Consider the following 17849-nt stretch of genomic DNA (forward strand, 5'->3'; position numbering starts at 1 on the left):
TGTCACCTGGGACAGCGCAAAATTATGGGAACTATTGGCAGTGCCTAGAACTGCTTGCAGTACAGGTTGGTTTCCTCAAGGGCAGGTGTTTTGGGAGTCCTGTATCTAAGCCCACCTGACTTCCTCAGCAATTCCTCATCTGCATGGGACAAGTAGCACAACTTAAGGGTACTTCAGTTCTTCAGCCTGTAAAACACTGTGTAATGGAAGAAAGACCAGTATTTACACCTGAGAAAACAGGTGCCAACTCTGCCTGGGCTTGTGAATTCATGCACAATTTTCAATGCATGAAGATCCACCCAGAGAAATGTAACTCCCAACAGCTCAGAATTCCTCTCTCCTGAGAGGATGCACAGCATTTATCTCCCCGTGCTTCAACCCTATTGTGCTGGGAGGATGCACTGAGAGCAGCTGATCATGAGGAAGCTGCTAGAAAAGGAGCCATTAACAGACAGCTGTGAAAAAGGCAACCCGGCTGAAGAAAGACACTGAAACGATGCTGGCCCATTTTTAATAGCCACGGAGTAGTACAGCTCTCAAAAGCAGCCTCCACAGGTAAGAGTCAGACTTCATTAATTCTCTAGTCCCTCATGGCAGACACCTTTGACAGACCAAGTTCTGGCTTATTAGGCTGCAAAACCCCACTCTGTTCCCTATGCAAGACCAGATTTAGGCATCTGACTTACATCATGGGCCCAAAACTTATAATGTCAATCCAAGCTGACAAATAATCCAGAAAATGGCAAAAGCAAATGTTTGGTGAGAGCTGTGCATATAAACCAGGCTTTAACTGAAAGCTATGACCATGACTGCAGATAAACCATTCAGTCTTTTCCTGTTGCCGTCAACGTGCAGGAGACAATCCTCCTTATCCCAGAGCTTTCAAATCTCTGCCCCTTTACAGTGTTCAGAAACAATATTCAATTGTTATTTGCATTGCTCTTGACAGACGGAGCACCCTTTTGGTTCCTTTTGTAAAACAAGGTGAATGAACCATCCTTGTTCCCGGTTGTGGATAATTCTATAATTAATTATTTTGGTTGCATACAGTGCCTTTGAGGGGGAAAATGTAGCACTGTTCTCTGAAAGAATTTTCTTGGTTATGTAACAGAGCAAAACACAATTTGTCTTCCCTTTTAACTTTTCCCTGGAAAGAAAATCTGCATTCTTCAGCTGTGAACTTCAGTTACTGCTTTGTTTTCGGGGTTTTGTTTCATGTTTTTTTGCTTATTAAGAATAATGCGCATGAAGAATACAAAGACAGGGCTCTCTAGAGACCGAACCACATATTTTATATCAAATAAAATTTGTTTCACTGGAAAATAAGCAACACAGAAAACGCTAAATGAGATGTTTTATTCTACATCCAGACAATTAGGAGTAGGCAATTATCCAGATTGTTATATGGGGCTGTTTTGGAGCGCAGGGGTAACTATATCTTTAGCCACAGACATGCTAATGTTCAAGACAAAAGAAATTGGCAATGCAACTAGTATATCACTTCTTGCTACTACCACAAGCATTAAAAATATTCTTAAACATGCCACTCACTCACCAGGAAATAAACATCAGAAGGAACTGGAAATCACTGCTTCACCACCACTCAGCCTCGACACTGTTGCTTTCCACCTCCTTGCAGAAGTCTGGCAGCACCTTTCCAAGCACCACCTGCATCAGGGCACACTGTAATGTCCCACAGGCTCAGCCAGCTCACTCTGACACAAAACTAGGCACAGGTGCTGGAATCAGCCCAGGGGCTGAGTCCCAGCTGGCACATCTAAAATGATTTCCGGCCCAAGGGAAATGAGAGTCTTTGGAAAGACCTTGTGCGTAGACTTTCCAAATGTTAGTAGCCCTCCTTTAGAGGAATAGAAATGCTGATTGGGCTGAAGACCAATAGATGGTATCGACTGTTTGAGGCATACTGGAGGGATAACTCGCTTCTTGTTGTGGACTAGGCTGGGTTGAACAGTCCCTATTCCTTTGCTGGTGAGTTTGCACAACTATGACTGTGGCTCTTGGTTTGCTGGGTGGAGAGAGATGTGATTACTACTCATGCCCCACTGCATGGTTGCCTTTCCGCTGCCAAAGCCCTCCTGTCAGTGAGACTTTAAAACAGTGTACAGCTGACCAGTTCACCCAGAAATAGCACCTCACCTCCCCCTTGAAACACCTCTTCGAAAGCCTGTTCCACCCATACCCTCAGTTGGAGACCACTCCTTCATCTGGTGGGAAAAGCAAATAGACCTCTCTAGCTTTTCTTTGCCTTGAATGAGAGTGTTCATTGAACAGGCCCTGCTCAGGCAAAGACTGAGACTTCACCACAACCTTCCATTTCCTCAAAAATAGTGCAGGCTCAACAGAGGCTTCTGGCAAGACAGATGAATCCAGTCACTGGCTTGTAGATCCCAGTGCTGGTGCTCTCAAGAGAAAATAGAGACTTATTCTAGCACTCATTGATTATGTTGTTTAAGAAATGCACAGCAAAGGGACAAAGGTGAACCCTTGAATTACTGTAAGGATGTTTCTTCTCCAGGACAGGGGTGTTAAGTCCAGAGATATCAATACCATAGTTCCTGGTATAGTCTAGCAAGATTTGCACCAAAACACATGATGATACTTCCACCTACACTTCAGACAAATAGGTACTGATCCTGCAGTGCTCCCCCAGAGGTGACAAGCCTGTGTATGGACTTACCTAAACTGGAGGGAATAGCTACAAGACATCACATAATCCTGAGACACCTTCACAACACATAATCCTTAGCACCCTGATCTGATTCTGGAGTTAGTCCTGCTTCGAGCAGGGAATTGGACTAGATGACCTCCAAGTATTATTTCCAGTGTATAGTCTGTGATTTTGTGATACCACTGCTTTTGAGACAGCACATCTGGGAAGAAACAATGTAAAGACCTCAGATTTGGGATTGGGGGTTCAATTAGAATTAACAGAACCCTGCCAAAGATTCTTGATGACCCTTGTGATCAATGAAATGCAATCACAGTGGAAAAACTGGACAGATTCCTAACATTCAGAGAAGACTTGTGACATTATGCTGTCACTTTTTTTGAGGCAAGGGTATCCTTTCCTATACATAATTCCTCTTCCAAAATTTCCTGTCACTTTCTACAACAGTAAATATACAGAGCAACATTGTACTAAACATAGTATTTCCCCAGATGTGCAATATTTGCAAATATAAGTGTATGTATTCCTTTTTTATATGAAGTATCACTGTGATGTTTTCACCAATCATACAAGATGGTAAAGCCATTAGAATGATGAGGAAGACTTTCAACATAACAGCTAGCATTCAACACAGAAATGTTCATAAGAAGTTGTCCATAAAAAATACACAGATAATTTTAAGGCCTGTCCCCCACTGTGTTTTAGAAGGAGAAGTTTAATGGTAACAAGATAGTCAGTACATTAACTAAAACTACAGAACAGAGGATACAAATCTTATGTCCATCCAGGTAAAACTAGCAAAGCAGACAAAAATATTAACACGCCTCTTGTATACAGTAGAGATACAATTTCATAAGCATTTCATACACAAAGGCAGCTATTCACTCCAAACACAGTCTTTAAAATGTCAGAAGTTATTTTCAGGTACCAGGGATCTGAAAATCCTGCTTGGAATCTATTTCAGGACAGAGTGAAGAACATTACTATAAGTAGGAACCACAGTTTTTTCCTTGATTTATCTCACAAACTGCAGAGGAGAAAAAATTGCTGAATCCTGAAAGAATTAAGTGGTTGCAGCCTCCTATCTTTTTTAGATATTTGCCCCAAGAGCCACATTCCTAAGCAAGTCAGTCCTAAATGTCTTTTTGGAATGAAACTGCTTTTGTGGTTATGCATTTCTGTACTACCAGCAGAACACTTAACATGGACATTTCTGGTACTGGAGCTGTCTGCCTACAAACATAGATAAGAAAAATAATCTAGGAGATGAGAAACTTTCCATAGATTTAGGGATAGAATTAAAATCTGGTTGTGAAGATTCATGATAATTTTAACAGAGAATTGCATGCAAACTTATTTTATCCTGGAAGACAGAAAATAATAGGAACAAAATATATTTTGTTCTTCTGAGACTTAGAGATTATCAGAACTTTAGCTAGACCATGCCATCATAGGAAGATTCCTGAAAAAGGGTGGGCAAAGTGACTGATGATAAATAGGGCATGAAATGGGATAAAGCAAGACATCTTTAGAGTTTCTAGGATCCAACAGGGCATACAGATCATAATCCAAGTAGTTCCCAAATGATGTGACAGCTTACAAATGAATCACAAAGTGCCATCAGCATCATTCAACTAAAACGAGCGGCACAATTGAAAAATTATATTTTTACCTTTATCTGTATCTCTTCTGTGATTCCAAAAGTTTGAAGCAAATGGAAACATCTTATGTTCTTCAAAGCAGTCATTATCTGGTTGTCATGCCTGCCTTGTCAGGAGCCTTTCTAAGCAATAAGCACCCAATGACCTGTGGAGACCAGAACTGGGTGTGAATGCTTTTGCACCCTCTTAAATAATTTTGCTAATGAATGCAGATATGACAATTCACTTAATCACATTTTGTCAATCAGGCTTGCTCTCCACCTTTCCTCTTCTCCAAGTCTGATGAGTGATGGTTTTTCTGACTACATAAATCCATCCTTGTGTTCTTGTACTGTTTACAGCAATTTTCTATTAGCCAAGCCTGGTCCTTATGAGTCAATAATCAGTGACAAAAGACAGCATAATTACAAACATCTAAGCTTTTGGAATAAACTGATAGCTCCTTCCTGCCTGGACTGGAGAGGCAGGTCACTCTCTGACATTTAGGTACTTCTAACAGGCATAGTTAATTTTATGTGGATCATGATGCACCCAGACAGAAGTATGAGAATGTCCAGGGAATTCTTTGGAAAATTTCCATCTACCTTTTTTTCTCCCCAGAAAACCACATAAGAATCATAGCAAACTGTGACATAATGAAAAGTGGGGACAGTGAACAGTCCCAAAGTAGAATATGTCAGAGTATTAATTGTACTATCTAATCACGTAATCAGCTTGCCAACCTGACAAAAATTCAGGGACTTGAGCAAAGCATTTGGAATGATGTCATGTGGGAAACAATTAGTAGCTGCAAGAGCTGTAAGCAAGGGTGAAAATAGCTAAAAGTGGAAATGACAAACAGGAAGTCATTGGCCTGGATGGATTTTACTGGCGGCATTCCCCAAAAGACTGTCCAAGGAAAAAATTAACATAATTGTTTGGCACAAAAATCGAAGTACACTAATGAAATTTACTGATTGAAAAATTTGAGAGGCAATGTCAGAGCAAAAGAATAGCTGTACTGGCAGCTACCAGACAAAATACAACTGCTAGGTGTAATAAGGAATAACAACAGTTTTTGCAATGAACCAAAAGCTTGCCAACTGAAAGCAACCAGGAGGAATTCTGAGACATATTGGTAGGATTGCCAGACTTCATGTATGTGAATGTGTCCCTCAGATCCTCACAGTTCCTTACAGGCTCCTTCATTTAGTGCTGTTGCTGGCATTGTTGCTTTTATCCAGAAGCAGAGAGAGATAGGCAGGCAGGCAGCAGAGGCCAAAAAATCACACATCCCTTGTTAAAAATATACAGAAAATGCAAGGAGTAGAAATGTCCCAAAGGTTCTTATGTGGGACATGGGATTTTGGATTGAACTATCAGACATTCTTTGTTATATGGAACATCCAGCAAGCCCATGTTAGCCACTGACAGGATGACTGTAAGAACCAGAGCAAGAAAGAAGCAAACAGCAAAGATTCTGTTACTAAGGTTACCTCCTTTCCAGGCTTCAGAGGACTCCTAATGGTGCTGTTCAGCCAGAAATGGCACAACTTACAGTTTTCATATGAACCTTCCTCATATCTGTAGATGTGAGGATTTATGGAACTAGAGCTGGCCTGCCACAATCACTGGTACCCGAAAAGTCACATATAATAGATAAGGGAACAAATACTTCTGGTTAATATCCATAGTGGTTTCTCTTCACTCAGAGTAGAAGAATACATTCCTAAATTGTGCCTGAGTCATCCAGTTGTCAGTTGCTGAGAACTCCTCTTACAGGCATTTCTGAAGCAATGGGAACACCTTCCTCCCCTACCTTGATTGGCATTGCTGATGCTCACCTTTCTGAATTATGGGAAGAAGCTGACAGGAGGCACCTTTCCCTGTGACCTGGGGCCTGAAAGATACTTTTCAGCATGAGGTTGCTTCCAGCACAAGTTATTCTATGCCGTTCGGCCTCCTAAGGTAGGCTAGAGCAAAGGACAGCTATATAATATAATTCCTCTTTAGAGGCTCTCTTTTCATGATAACCTTTGTCTTGCCTACGAACTTTTCTTTAGAAAGGTTTACTTCCAATTTGCTGGGGAGGAAGCAGAAAAGAGGTCAAGAGGTATCCCAATTTGCTCTGCGCGCAGCAGAGCCTATAAAGGCTGTACTCCAACGGATGTATGTCCTGTGTCCCTCATGCTCCCACTCAACTGGCCAGTATGCTGTCTCCTCTTCATATCCACCACTCTACTTCCAAGTGCTCCTCCAGAGCTACAGGAGGATCACTCTTCTCTGCAGTATCTCAAGTTCTTATTCGCCTCCTTTCACTTCTTCCCAGCCTCCCCTGCTCAGTACCTGTAGCTCTCTTAGAAGGCTTTCAGTTACCTTTCTGACATGCCAAGGTCAGAAGGGAAGACCCATTGTTACAGAAAGTAAGGGAAATAGCAATTCAAAATTATGAAAATTGCTGAGTCTCACAAAATTGCTGAAGTACCTGGGCCGGCAACAAAAGCAGACCAATTTTCTGCTTTTTTTGTACAGCTGTACAAAACATTTATGTTGGGTTGGATTTCAAATTACTCAAATTTGCAGATTTTCTAAAAAATATTAGTGTTGTGAAAAACAGACGAGTTTTCTGTTTGACTCCCAAAATATAAAATATCCATTCTCAGAACATAATATTTCAGCAGTATAAAGTTTTGGGAAATCTCATTATTTTCTTTTGGAAAAGGTTCTTCAAAACATTTTAAGTTCTTGGAACCAAAAGATCTGATTCTCACACAAATTCAGACCAATTTTTCCTAACCATGAAGAACACCGCTCAGACAGGAACAAAAAATGTTTTCTAGAGCATCAAAAAACCCCACACTCCTGTATTTACCTTCAATTGCAAAGAAGGGGAGCACTACTTATGGCTATTTTAGAGATGGAACTGAAGCTCAAAGGCTAAATTACTTACCTGCTGCCAGACAAAAGCGTGGTGGATTATGGAACTGACTACAACAGTCCTAATTTCCAAGACAATGTCTTAAGCACTGCACCATTTTTCTTGCAAGGCCCACACAGTCTGCACTATGTACAAAGAGACCTCAGATCACAGGGTGCTATGCTTTGACCCGAACTTTGTTTTTTGCTCTCTCCTGTTGCACATTGTCCACATAGAAACAGTGTGTATTCCACAGCACTTTCTCAGAAGCTGGAAAATTTCCTGCCACTAGCAAACATACTTTTTGGGTTGTGTGCCACAACAGAAAGGGCCAATACAGCTTTTCATTTACTGCTGCGTCTGCATGTTAACATGAAGGTCAGTAGGAGTGTACACAGTAAAGAGAAAATGAGTAGTTAATTATTGCTAGACTGCAAGAAGAATACATGCTTTGATTTGGTTTAGAAAAGAGCAAATCATGAGAACTGCTTCTTTTCCTGGGCTATTTTTTTGTAGGAGGGCATACGTAGAGTAAAATTCACAATAATAACTGGAGGCTATCTGATGTGCTTTGACTATCACAGATTAAAAAAATCTCCTCATATATACCCCTCTCAGTAAATAAGTACAATACTCAGCAAGAAAAATCCCATTTGATTTTTCAAAATCCTGTGGGATTTTTCTTGCCGAATATCATACTCATTTATTGAGATTATTCCTTCTTGCACATGTGCATAATTTGGCAACTTGCCAGTTTTTTTTATCTTTTGCCATATTTACTCTTTCTCAAGTGTTTGTACTTGAGAGTTTCATTGCATCATCATGTAATTCTGCAATTCTTCAAAACTAAGCTGTGTTTAGACCAAAAAGCCAGATTTGCTCTTTATGGAACAAGTTTTAATAATTTCAAAACATCAGCATACAACAGCAGGTTCAAACTTAGTATAATCAGTTTCTGTTGGGATGTCAAACCATTGTTTAAAACTTTCCTTCAGTCCTTAAAACACTGAAGGTATATTTGCTGTTCACAATACAGCTATATTAAATAAGCAAAATGTATTCATGTAACAGGATATAACTGCTTTAAAACTATTCTAAGAAGGCATTTTAATCAAAACAATCAGAATAACTTGACCAAAACTAGCAAAGCTAGTTCCTCTGCAAAATGCAGGCCTAGGCCCCCCCCAATTATCCATAATTATATAAAATTATGCATAACTATAAATACATGTAATATCTTTGTGTGGTTTTGTTGAAAAATAATAGTAGTTGGAGGTTGTCAAAGTAACAAAGAACTCTTACTTCCAGAGCAAGGTAAGAATCCTGGAGAGCACAATTCATTACACTGAACTTTACCTGTCACTAGGTAGCGGGAAGCAGAGGCTTATATGAAGCATCCATGAGCAGAAGCATTGTCTCAAAGCCAGCTGCAGGATTAGGACTCTCCACATGAGAATCAGGCAAGGCTCCAGGCACGTGCCAGAGCAAACAGAAAATTTCAGTGTAAATTCTAGATAATTATTGCAGTACGTTCCCTGTTGACTTTACAGCTTTATTCAGACAGAATAGCAAAAATTTGAAAAAGACACTCATTATCCTAATGCTTTAAATCCATGATCCATCAGCCCACTTTATTTGGTGGAATATGAGTGGGAAGTGATGCTAATTAAAACCAATGTACACTGTTTTTAGTTTAGATTCACTTCAGTAGTAGTCAACTGTCACTGTTGAGCCGCTAGCAGAGAAGGAAAACCCGGATTCTCAGCGTGGCATAGAAAAAGGCCCTTTATTATTTGAATCCAACATATATATAGACTTTTCAGATGTCACCCAGATTGGTCAGTCAGAAACCTCCCCCTAGGCTTGATTGGCCAGTCCTGAACTGTCCAAATCTCGAGACACTGTAACAACAACATCCAAACTTTATCTTTGTTTATAAAACATAGAAGAATGTTCTCATGGGAAAGACCTGTGCTAGCCACAGTCAACCAATATGAACTGCTGTAAATTCTGTACAAATTGGCCATTACAAAATTTACCAAGCTTTTCTGCACCAGAATGAATTAGAGATCATGGCCAACAGACATGTACAGTTCTATAAATGCTAAATAACTGAGTTTAAGTACTCAAATGTCTTGCAACACTTAAGTAACATGAAGGCAAAAGGCTCAGCATCTGCCACCAGCAGCCACTGTTCAGAAGTCAACTAACACTTTTCGAGGCAAGATCCAGACTCAGCTAATTGCTCAACTTCACAAAGTAAATGAATAGCAGAGATTGTTCTAGGCCAAGTTGGATGGGGCCCTGAACAGCCTAGTCTAGTGAAGGTGTCCCAGCTCATGGCAGCAGGGTTCGAACTAGATGGTCTTCAAGATGCCTTCCAACCCAAACCAATGTATGATCCCTGAATTAGTACACTCACTCTGGCTCCAACCATCATGCAAAATTACCTGAGAACGCAAAGGAATTAAACATGGCCACATTTTCTCAGCAAGCAAACAGAAAATATTCTAATGCTTAGGGTCGTAATAGAAGACTAAATAAAAACAAACTCAGAGGAGGAAAGGTGTGTCTGAGTGGGAGAGTAGTGACCAAGACAGGTAGAAATGGAATAGCAAGTAGCAGAATGGCAGTTTGGGAAAGAACACTATAAACATGGAGTCTTACATCCATTGTCCTAATAAAATTGTGTGATGTCCAAAAAAAAATTACAAATGTCTGCTAACACTAGGAATAACGCCCTCTGCACGCACAGTCTTCAAAACATACAGGAACCTGCAATGGTCTTTAAAATGCTGTATGTCATGACACTACTTACTTAACTACATTAATTTTCTGCAAGTTGAGTCTGTTTTGCCTGCAAAAGTAACTGGCAAGCAATGTTTTGTCCAGACCCACAAGCTTGGTCATTCTACTTACTCCCCCTGTCCTGTGGAGGAGCAGGAGTAAGAATGGCCAGGGGGACACACCTGGCAGGTGGCCAAGGTACCTTCCACACACACTTGCCAAACAACAAAAAAAAGTACACATTGGTTTAAAAATTTTAATGTACAAATTTACTCTCACCATGTTGTAACTTTCAAACTAGGGAGGAAATTGCAGCAGTCTGCATTATTTATTCTACTCATAATTTATTCCACAAGTGTCTACAGATTAGAAGAAAATCCTTTTTTCTTTTCTCAAGGAAATAAATATTTCATTTCTACACCCAAGAATCATTCAGCCCTTTAACAGCCTGTGAGCTATGCACCAGCATTCTCTCTCAAAACTACCATGTTTTTATCTCTTGGGATTCCAACCAGTAGCCTTTGCTGCTCCTCATGTGCCCACACAGCATATTCAGAATTCTTCTCCAGCAACACCCAAAGACACACTTCAGTGAAAGAAGAAACAGCTGGAGATGTCCATCTTCAGTCTTGCAATATATCCAGCTGCCAACATTACTTTCTTCCAAATGGATCCGACCACACTTTTAACCCTACAAATCAAATATCAGAATACTGTCAGTTGATAATTAGACTGTTGGAGAAAAAAAAAAAAAAAAAAAAAAGCCTGCTACTCCAGCCTTGTGTACTAAACAATAAAAGAAGCCAACAACTGCTGCACTGAACTTGCAACTCTGCTTAAACGTGCAAAAATATACAGAAAGACAACCTCATCTTGATCTTAAACTTCATATAATGGAAAAATCTATCACCGTCAGAGGTAAGGTGTTCTAATATTGTTGGATCAAGCAGAATTGCACCTTGCATTTAAATTTGTCTAGATTTCATTTTCAACTAATGGATCTCATAACTTATCAGCAGCTGAATTCAGATGAAAAAGTTATACTGCGGGGAACTGGTCATCAGGTACCTGCATCTTGGATAAATGAGCCAGTCCAGTCCTCTTGAATGTTTAGTAAAAAAGACAGCTTTACCAGACCTCTATTTCACAATACCCTTCCTACTCTTCTTGAGCATGTCACCACTTCCCTGAAAAGCAAGTCCTGCAGTAATGATTTAACTGATACATGTAAAAAGGACATGGTTTTAATCCTATTTCATTTTTCCCTGCTGCCAATGTTAGGCTTTTTCAAAAACAGCAATACTTTATCCTTTAACATACTCAGGATATGTTTATTACATAAACAGGTAATAACAGATATTACCTGTTTCATCAAGACAGGCATTCTCGTATCTTTAATTGAGAAGTGCCAACCTTGCATAATCAACAGCCATTCCATTTACTATTATGAAGCAATGAACTATCAAGGATAGTCTGCCATACTTGAGTTTTATTTCCCTTCTATGTTTTTCTAAGCCTTCCACTGGCAACAGCAAAGATCAAAAAGCTATTAGCACGGCATTCCAAATTTTTCTTTCTATGTAGTGGACTTCTGTGTGGCCCATCCACCCATGAGGCCAGAAGGCGCTGCCAAAGTGCTGATGAGCTGTGTTTCAGCAGACTTCAGTATTCCACAAAACTAGGGTGCAACATTGTTCTTTACAGCCTATCCAGGCTTCTTGTTTGCTCTGAGCTGGTTCAGAAGTGGAAACTGGAATCTATTTAAGAAAGTATGAAGACAACAGAAACTGCAATTCATTTGGCCAGTTAAGTCAATTTAAGATGAGTTTCATTAAAACCATAATTTTTCAGTGAAGAATTAGCCCAAAAACTAATTTCATGGCAAGTTTATTAAATATGTTTTCTCTGAATGTATTCTTCACTGCATTATTTAAATGCATATAAATATTTAGGCCTAACTTCAAGAAAGTCTTTAAACCATCAATGCAAACACATGAATCAAGTGTACCTGGAGGCTGAATATTCTCTTGAACAATACCAGCTCGGGCCCGGTTTATTGACTGTTCTTTCTCTGGAAAACAGAACAGAAAGGACACTACTGAAAACCAAAAAATACCAGATATCTTGATTGCACCCAATAAAATAATCCTGAAAATTTTATTAATTCTAGATGCTACACATTAAAACACTGTTGAGTATCCACCTACACAATGCAAATGTAGTATTCCTATTTCACTGAGAAACTAACAGCTAGTCTGTTTTGAGAGACTCCAAACAATAAGATAATCATCTTAAAACAATGCCTACTGTTTAATAACAGGTGCTAAACCACCTGCCATAATCCCAACACTTAAGGAATGACTAGTACTTGTATAAGCTATCATTCATATGCTCAACATAAAACTAGTCAAAAGATTTATTTTTGGGCAATTCTCATTTTCAGGCCCTGAAAGATGCTGCAATAGATTTCATGACAGCACCTACAAAATTACCATTTGTAAACTTTGTGAAATTCAGTATCTGAAGGATATTTTTCCTTGCATTGGGCCTGTCTCAGGCATCTCTTTTTTCTTTGAAAGATTCAACCACTTCCACGAAGAGAAATGAAGAAAACGACACTATTTTTCCATACTAAATGCCCCTCCTTTTCTCACACTTCCAGTTAAGCACTTCACCACCACAGTGGTACTTTGAAGCAGGAAGTCAAAGCTCAGATGGATTAACATTTTGCCCACACCACTGAACTTTTGAAGCCTTAAAAAAATCACAGGGTGTGCATGCTCAGAGGAAATTCAAAACTAAGCTCACCTTAAAGCTGAAATTTTTCAGTATCTTATCCCAATGGGAATTCACTAGCACTACATGTTATCAGGCTGTCTAGGTACAAGCCTAATGCTACTGGAGACTAGCAGAAATATCACAGTAATTGACTCTCCTTGCAAGGGGGCAGGCATTAGAGACAGATCCAGCTTCTCCAGTTCTGTTCACTGAGCATGGTACTTCTGTTCCATCCTTTTCGGCAGACAAAATCTCAGGGGTTTTGTCTAATTTCAAAGGAAAAGGTACAAAACCCAGACAGGGAGAACAGAATAGATCAGGGCAAGGAATGAGATTTCCTGAAAGACATTTAGGAGACAGTTGTTTAGTCTTAAGTGGAAACTAAGAATAGAAGAGAGGCAAGGATAAACCAAAACAGGAACCAATCTGAGAGTTCTGGGAACACACTTGGGTCAAGCAGCAAGAGCTGTTAACTGGTCAGGCAAAGAAACCAGTGCCAAGAAGTAAGAGATGATAAATATACAGACAGGACACAGAACAGTCAATAGGGAGACTGCTGTGGGGCCTGCAAACAACTTGGAAGACAGGTAAGCCAAAAAAAGAACAACAAGGAAGAGTCAGTCTTGATGAGAGAGAGCCACCTCACAGGATGGGGAAGGAACCGAGACTCACAATTCAGAAAATCTGTGAAAATGTCACAAACAGCAGCTGTCAAAACACTGTTTTAGTTAATCCATGTGGAAAAGGTCTGTGCTGTAGCCCTCAAAGCTTCGTCATTGCCACTAAACTACCTGTTTCATATGAGGAAACAGTCTTTTTGAAAGCTAGATACAGACAGGAAAATACTAGAAACAGCAAAGCCACAAACTGACATACTAAAAACCTACAAAATGGTAACATTTCTGTATGAAATTCAGTAAAATCCCTTTGTGCACAATTTAAGGTTCATATCAACAATTTGATTACATAGTTTCTCCAAGTAGCTTTCACATTATTTGTTAAACTGCTAGGAACCTCTCTGAAGATATATGAGAATTGCACTGTGAAGTCTTCTTCCTGAATGTTAATGTACTTCGCCTGTGTAAAATTTGGGAGGTACACAAGAAAAACAACAGGGAAGGAAGAAAAGATAGCATTTCATGTTTACATAGTTGAATGTCACTCCAGTTAACTAAAATTCATTCTTGCCATTTGCGTGATTACTATATGATGCTAATCAAAATGTCCAACTTTTGGGACCCAGCATCCCAAAACACAGAAATACTGAGTATTCATCCACAGCTCAAGCCAATAGAGGGTGGGAGCTTCCACAGAACTTGTCATACAGCTTACTAGACTGTACTCTGAAAATCCTTTGTACCCTAGAGTTTAAATACTTCTGCTCAAGGACTGCAACTGTGAAAGTCCACATCTTGCCTAAAGCATTGTGACAAATGCTTTTACCTCTCATACTGTGGTGATAAGTATCAAGAAAAGCTCATCAGAAATGAAGAAAGGTGAGATCAGAGGAGAGTTTGAGCAGCAGGCAGTAAGTTTAGAATCAGGTATCAAATCAAAATCTTGTGCACTTGTTAACTGCGCATCAATCATTTCACGTCCTAAATAGAGATTAAAATATCCCTGAACTGATAGGAAACATTTGCTCATATAATTTACAACTACAGGGGAGGATGTGTTCCACTAGTTCTGTCCTTTCCTTACTGCAAAGCCACATTTCTAATACAGTATTTTTGGAAAGCATAGCAGAAGCAAAAAAAGACTTAGTAATCGTTTTTAAAGGCAACACAGAGTAGGAAACATCATTATGGGAAATTTCACGAACACAGCATCCTTGAATAAAAACTTGCTTGTGAGTTAAATTTTACTTAAGCTTTGATGCAAGGCTGAAGCCCCTCCAATAAGATTAATAAGTTTGTTATCCTTTTTTTTTCTTCCTAGAAATCTTCAGTTGTCTTGGCAGATTAACCACACATATCTTTGTATTATCAGCTTACTTAGTTTCATAAAAATTAAAGCGAAGGGGCGAGGCTGATTGCACCAGAACATCTTCCTCCGTTTCCTTTGGCAGTATTTCACGGAAGTTGAGGAGTAATGGATGTTCCCCCTACAGATTGCCTGCCTGGGGCTGCTGAGACTTCACACCTGGAGCTGCAGGTGCCTGTTAAAGGCTCCCAGGATGGAGTCAGTTGTGGGCTTTTGCAGGTTTTCCTGGCAGGTGTTTCTGGCAGAAATGCCGGGTTTTCCTCACGAGTCAGTTTCAGAGACTCTGCAGACTGAGACCAGTTCTAGCAAATCATCACAACTGAACGTACTGCCAAGTTTTAAGTTAGATTTTCAATCGCAGCTGGAAAACAAAACTTGAACAGCTCATAGAATCATTGAATAATCTGGATTGGAAAGGTCCTTTAAAGATCATCTAGTCCACCTCTCCTGCACTGAGCAGGGACATCTTGAGCTCCATCACGTTGCTCAGAGCCCTGTCCAACCTGACCTTGAATGTTGTTCTTAATCACGTGCTGGGCAACAACTCGAAATAAAAGTTCTGCGAGTTGCATTATTTCGGTTTCGAGTGTCTCCTAGGCAAGCAGAAAGCGCCTCGGGAATCTCCACCGAGCGGCAGCCCCGCCATTCCCCGAGCACAGACCGCGCCGCAGCCGGGCCCAGCTGGCTCCCCCCGCGCAGGGACTCACTGTACTCCTCCGGCAGCAGCAGCGGCCGGAAGTAAATGGGATAGAAGGCGGCTCCCACCACGGCCACGAAGCCGCCGAAGATGCCGAGCGTGCGGAACAGCCTCCCCATGGCCCCGGCGGACACGGCGCGGCGCCTTCCGGGACTCGCGGGAGCGCCGCACGCACGGTCCTGCCCGGCGGGAGCGGCGCCCCCGCGCGGCCGGAGGGGCGCAGTGCGGGCACGGGGCCGGTGCCGCCGCGCTGTCAGCCCGGCCGGGCAGCCCGAGGTGATGCGCCCCAGTGCCGCCGCCCCGCCCTAAAGCGCCTCGCCCGACAGCGGGAGCGGGAGCTGTCCCGGGCCGGGACTGCGCTGGGAGCGCAGCGCCGAGACGGGAGGGCGGGGGCCGCCGCGGAGCCGCCAGGAGAGCGGGCGGGCGCGGCCCTGCGCGGGGGTCCCTCCCGGGCGCGGCGCTCCCGGGACGCCGCCCGGCGCCTGCTGTGCGGAGCTGCGAGAAGCCTCCGAGGAGCTGCGCGGTACGGCCGAGGCTCGGCGTCTCCCGGCCCGGCCGCTCCGCACCTGCGGCGGCAGAGCGGGACCCTGCCCTGCCCTGCCCTGCCCGGGCGGCGGCCCCTCCTCCAGGAAGCCGGATCTGCCGCATCCTTGTCGCCGGGCCGGCCGCGCAGTCCCGGCCGCGCTGGGCACCGCCGCGGCAGCAACATGCGGCCCCTGGCCGAGCCCCGCTGCCCCCCTCCGCTGCTCCTCGTCCTCCTCACGGTGAGTGCCGCCGGCTCCGCACCTGTCCCGCGGCCCGGCCCGGGGTGTCGCGGCAGGGCCCGGTCGGTGCGGGGCCGCGGGCTGTGCGCGCAGGGAGCCGAGCCGCTGTCCCGCGGGGGCTCGGGCCGGGACCGCCACTCGCAGCCACACCGGCTGCCCGGCCTGGCCCCACGCCACCTGCCAGCCCCCGGCTCACGCTGCCCTGTCGAGCTGCGGGGCGCCGAGTCGTCACACCCAAGTGCTAAGCTTTCTGCCCTGCGTGACGGTAAATTTCTGGGGTGGAAAGAAGGGGAGGCCTTTGACATCTGCTTACAGATGCACGACTGAGCACAGTGCTGCACTGGCTTACCGAAACAACCGCGTTTTAGTGGCATCTACTAAACTCATCTTTTCATCTCATAAACTTCCATCTTTTATGCTGCCAAGCATACGCTCTGGTTAAAGTCTTGGTATGTCTGTATCATGTTGGTGCTGATGGAGAGCAGCAGATCAACACCCCTTTTTGTCATATCTTTTCACACATCTTAAAATGTAGCATGACGTGTTGGGTGCTCACAGGTGGAGGACTGCAGTTATCTTCAGGTTTTGTGCAAACAGGTGCAGGTTTCATGTGATTATGTGGAATTTCTGCAGGGCTGAACTCATGGAGGGTCCTGTTGAGATCTCCAGCAAGTGAAAGAAGCCTTTCTCACTCATATCTGTATTATTACACTACTGAAAATGTTAAGTTTCCTAACATTTGTTGTGTTTGCCTCCCACACTGATTTTCACCCCAAGATCTGATGGGACTTGGCCTAATTCATTCAGATGCAGCAGGGTTTAAGAAAAGAAAAACTTTTACAACTTTAGTGACTAAATTGCCACACACAGCAAAACCTTTATGTCTGTCTTGTTGAACTTTTCTTAGTTCATGGTAATATTTTGAATTAGCGTAGCTGGCCTCTTCACTGTGCTGGGAAACTTTTGTATTTAAGTCTCATAATCACACTCAGTGTGTAATCCTCTCATTCTTGCTCTGTGTCAGAGGTGATGCACATTTAACTCTGCCTTGTCTGATATACCAGTAAGGAAAGAGGGTTCCTCACCAAGTAGGAACATTTAGATGATACACACTCTGTGCACTGTGTATAGAGGCAGCCAAGTGGTAACAGAGACTCAGCCACGGTCTGGAAGCTTATGTTCTGCTGTCTCTGCCAGGCCTCCATCTCTGTGGGGTTACTCAGGGTTCATTGCTCCATGCTGTTTACTGGCTGAGCCTCCTGAAGGGTTTGTTAGGTGGGGCGTAACAGCAGACTCAAATATACTTCGTTCATTTTTGCAGCACACACCTCAAGTAATACCCAGGGAACAAAGTAAAATCTCCTGAGTACCACTGTGGGAGCCATTTAGCAGATCAGGCACCACGAGAAAGGCATTAGATCAGCAGAGCTGAAGCTAAACTTATGCATCAGCAGCCATGGTCCATTATGCTTAAGTGGTCTAGAAGCATCATGGAACTTCTTCTACAAAGAACTGGCTTTGAGTTTCCAAGCTTACTGCTTTGGGATCCCCACCACAAAATTTCTGCCATTCACTGGAAATCAGATGAAAATAT

The 17849-nt window shown here is 42.5% G+C and overlaps 3 protein-coding genes across 7 annotated transcripts in view; 1 reads left to right on the forward strand and 2 right to left on the reverse strand.

Annotated features, from left to right (window-relative positions):
• RBPJ (recombination signal binding protein for immunoglobulin kappa J region) overlaps positions 1-7421 on the reverse strand; it is a 150738-nt gene extending 143317 nt beyond the window's left edge. Inside the window, exons 1-2 of one of the 2 annotated variants that reach the window (XM_085059213.1) lie at positions 7280-7421; positions 4362-4495 (exon numbers count right to left, since the gene is read on the reverse strand). Coding sequence is in view for 1 of the 2 variants with exons in the window: in XM_085059211.1 (XP_084915337.1) it covers positions 1556-1569 (14 nt within the window). In the remaining variant the exon portion in view is untranslated. Of the gene's footprint in view, positions 1-1555; positions 1697-4361; positions 4496-7279 lie in introns of those variants that run through there. The other variant, XM_085059211.1, reaches the window with a different exon arrangement.
• A 2854-nt stretch (positions 7422-10275) lies between these two features.
• On the reverse strand, positions 10276-15737 carry SMIM20 (small integral membrane protein 20). The gene is made up of 3 exons (XM_085059219.1): positions 15502-15737; positions 12042-12104; positions 10276-10724 (listed from the first exon to the last, which is right to left on the reverse strand). The coding sequence occupies exons 1-3, from the start codon at positions 15608-15610 to the stop codon at positions 10687-10689; spliced, it is 210 nt and encodes a 69-aa protein (XP_084915345.1). The 5' UTR covers positions 15611-15737; the 3' UTR covers positions 10276-10686.
• Positions 15738-16059: 322 nt separating this feature from the next.
• The window catches only part of SEL1L3 (SEL1L family member 3), a 34361-nt gene continuing 32571 nt past the window's right edge, over positions 16060-17849 (forward strand). For all 4 annotated transcript variants that reach the window (XM_085059215.1, XM_085059218.1, XM_085059216.1 and 1 more), the window contains exon 1: positions 16060-16255. In XM_085059215.1, the coding sequence (XP_084915341.1) occupies positions 16199-16255 (57 nt within the window). In that variant the 5' untranslated portion in view covers positions 16060-16198. The remainder of the gene's footprint in view (positions 16256-17849) is intronic.

The sequence above is a fragment of the Lichenostomus cassidix genome, chromosome 4 (assembly GCF_008360975.1).
Source record: "Lichenostomus cassidix isolate B80296 chromosome 4, HeHo_3.0, whole genome shotgun sequence".
NCBI classification, from domain to species: domain Eukaryota; kingdom Metazoa; phylum Chordata; class Aves; order Passeriformes; family Meliphagidae; genus Lichenostomus; species Lichenostomus cassidix.

What these genes read in the sequence shown, in the direction of transcription:
- SMIM20 (XM_085059219.1), bottom strand. Translation starts at nt 15,610, where the DNA reads ATGGGGAGGCTGTTCCGCACGCTCGGCATCTTCGGCGGCTTCGTGGCC. An exon ending in GCTGCTGCCGGAGGAGTACA is followed by an intron (nt 12,105 to 15,501) that starts GTGAGTCCCTGC and finishes TCTGTTTTCCAG; the next exon opens with AGAAAGAACAGTCAATAAAC. An exon ending in AGAGAATATTCAGCCTCCAG is followed by an intron (nt 10,725 to 12,041) that starts GTACACTTGATT and finishes TTTGATTTGTAG; the next exon opens with GGTTAAAAGTGTGGTCGGAT.